Source organism: Arachis ipaensis, chromosome B05 (genome assembly GCF_000816755.2).
Source record: "Arachis ipaensis cultivar K30076 chromosome B05, Araip1.1, whole genome shotgun sequence".
Classification (NCBI taxonomy): domain Eukaryota; kingdom Viridiplantae; phylum Streptophyta; class Magnoliopsida; order Fabales; family Fabaceae; genus Arachis; species Arachis ipaensis.
This window is the reverse complement of record NC_029789.2, coordinates 141,485,242-141,487,480: the sequence shown is the minus strand read 5'-3', so window position 1 is coordinate 141,487,480 and position 2,239 is coordinate 141,485,242. Positions and strand designations below refer to the sequence as shown.

Sequence of the window (2,239 nt, the reverse complement as noted above, 5' to 3'; positions counted from 1 at the left end):
AATTTTATTAATTTTTAAAATTTTAAGAATAAAAATAATTTACATGTATATTTTTAGAGACTAATTTATTTTAAATAAATTTATGATAAATGACATGTGTCACTGACATAACATATTAATTGGTTATTTTATGATATGTGGTATTAACTTGTCACGTAATTATGCCACAATCACTTAATATAATGCATCATTATCTAATTGATTGAATGATTAATTTGATAACGAGATTAATATGACTAGTTTAACTTTTAAAAATTTAATTTAAAAAATAAATAATCTTTTAAAGATAAATTTAATCATTTTAAAAAATAATAAAAATATTATTTATATATTAAAAATAATTTTTAAAATTAACTATCATATATATATTTTATACCAATAACTAAACTAATTTGAGTGTATATTGATGTAGTATGATTGAAAAAATAAACTCTGGGTAACTTGAGTTATTACACCACGTAAAAAAATACAACTTTTTAAAGGAGAGAGGATAATGTGTTTCGTCAACTATATATGAATCATGAAGTGAGACGTGTGATATTTTATAATAAATATCTTATCTCAGTTATACTTACTTTCGAAATATGTTATTACATTCTCCTATATATAAATGCATGTGCCTCTCTCTATAGAACTTTAGAGTACGAAGAAGAGATATTATTAGTGATATTATTATAATATAAGAAAAAGAAAAAAGAATATATATATAGTGATGCATGCAATAGCACACTTGCTATCTCATGCATGCACATATAATAAACATAGTTAGGTACGTGAAAACCTTTACTTATCACTAATTCAATTACTTTATTACAACTTAAACAACTCATCATCTTCTCCTTCTATTTAAACCCTCCAACACCCCATTAAGATTTCCGTCTCTCTCTTCTCCTCTCTCTCTCTCTCTCTATTTCTTTCTTCTCTCTCTCTCTCTTTCTCTCTCATACATACATAAAAATAATGGACAAAAAACCGTGCAACTCATCTCAAGACCCTGAAGTGAGAAAGGGACCTTGGACAGTGGAAGAAGATTTGATTTTGATCAACTATATTGCAAATCATGGAGAAGGTGTTTGGAACTCCTTAGCCAAAGCCGCTGGTAAATACATAAATATATTTATTTAATTTCATTTTTAATAATTTGTTCATCATATCTAGCTCCTTTTTATTCTTTTTTTTTTCTCTATAAACCCTAATATATAATATTTATTTTCTTTTAGGTCTTAAACGCACTGGAAAGAGTTGTAGACTCAGGTGGCTAAACTACCTTCGCCCTGATGTTAGAAGAGGAAATATCACACCTGAGGAACAACTTTTGATCATGGAGCTTCATGCAAAGTGGGGAAACAGGTGAATAATATAATAATAATAATAATAATAAATAATAATAGTAATTAAAAAAATAATATTACATAATGTATAATGAATGTGTTGTTGTTGCTATGGATCTTTAAAAAGAAAACATGTATTATTGAAAATTTTCTTTTGTTAATCAACCTTTTCTCTTTGTGAAATAAAAAAAATAGAAGAAAATGAAGAAAGAAGTTCTTGGCTCTCATTTAATAGTTTAAAGTACTTGGATTTTGGGAAGCACATGTACGGAAGCAAAAGCAGTGTTTGATGAAGAGTATATTTGATAGCTTTGTGGTTGAGATTTCAAAGAATTTTGTGGCTATGAGAAAGATTTTGAACACATGGGGGTTTGATGAACTCATGGCTATAAAAATTTAAGCATGCAATAAAATAATCCGTTTTCTACAAGTTTTGTTTTGTTGGAGCCGCCAAAATGATTGTTTGAGATGATTTCATCCATATACAAATATATAATATACATGGAAGAATTGAATTTGAGGGTTTTTCCATTAAAGGTACATGTTATATGTTTTCCTTTTTGTTCCATTCAATCTATCTAGCTACTCTCTTCCTTTAATTTTCTTTCCATGAGCTATATATACTATATTCAAAATATAATGGAGCATATATATATATATATAAGTAGTAGACCTCCATAAATATGACAAGTGGATGGAGAGGTTTTAGATCTATCAAGAACATGAGGCATCAAATTTTTTTGATGCTTTCTTCTTTTCTTTTCTTTTTTTTTTTCTACCTTCAAAATTTTCCATGTGCATGCTTTTGAAAATTTTCATATATTCATAATGAATGCAAAGTTTTTTTTCTTTTTCATTTTTATTTAATTGCTAAAAAGGAACTATTTTATTGGGACTTGGGAGGAAGA

At 26.8% G+C, this 2,239-nt stretch overlaps 1 protein-coding gene across 1 annotated transcript in view; it reads left to right on the top strand.

Annotated features, from left to right (window-relative positions):
• The window catches only part of LOC107642159 (myb-related protein 305-like), a 3,871-nt gene continuing 2,508 nt past the window's right edge, over positions 877-2,239 (top strand). Inside the window, exons 1-2 of the mRNA XM_021103032.1 lie at positions 877-1,099; positions 1,221-1,350. Of these exons, the coding sequence (XP_020958691.1) occupies positions 961-1,099; positions 1,221-1,350 (269 nt within the window). The 5' untranslated portion in view covers positions 877-960. The remainder of the gene's footprint in view (positions 1,100-1,220; positions 1,351-2,239) is intronic.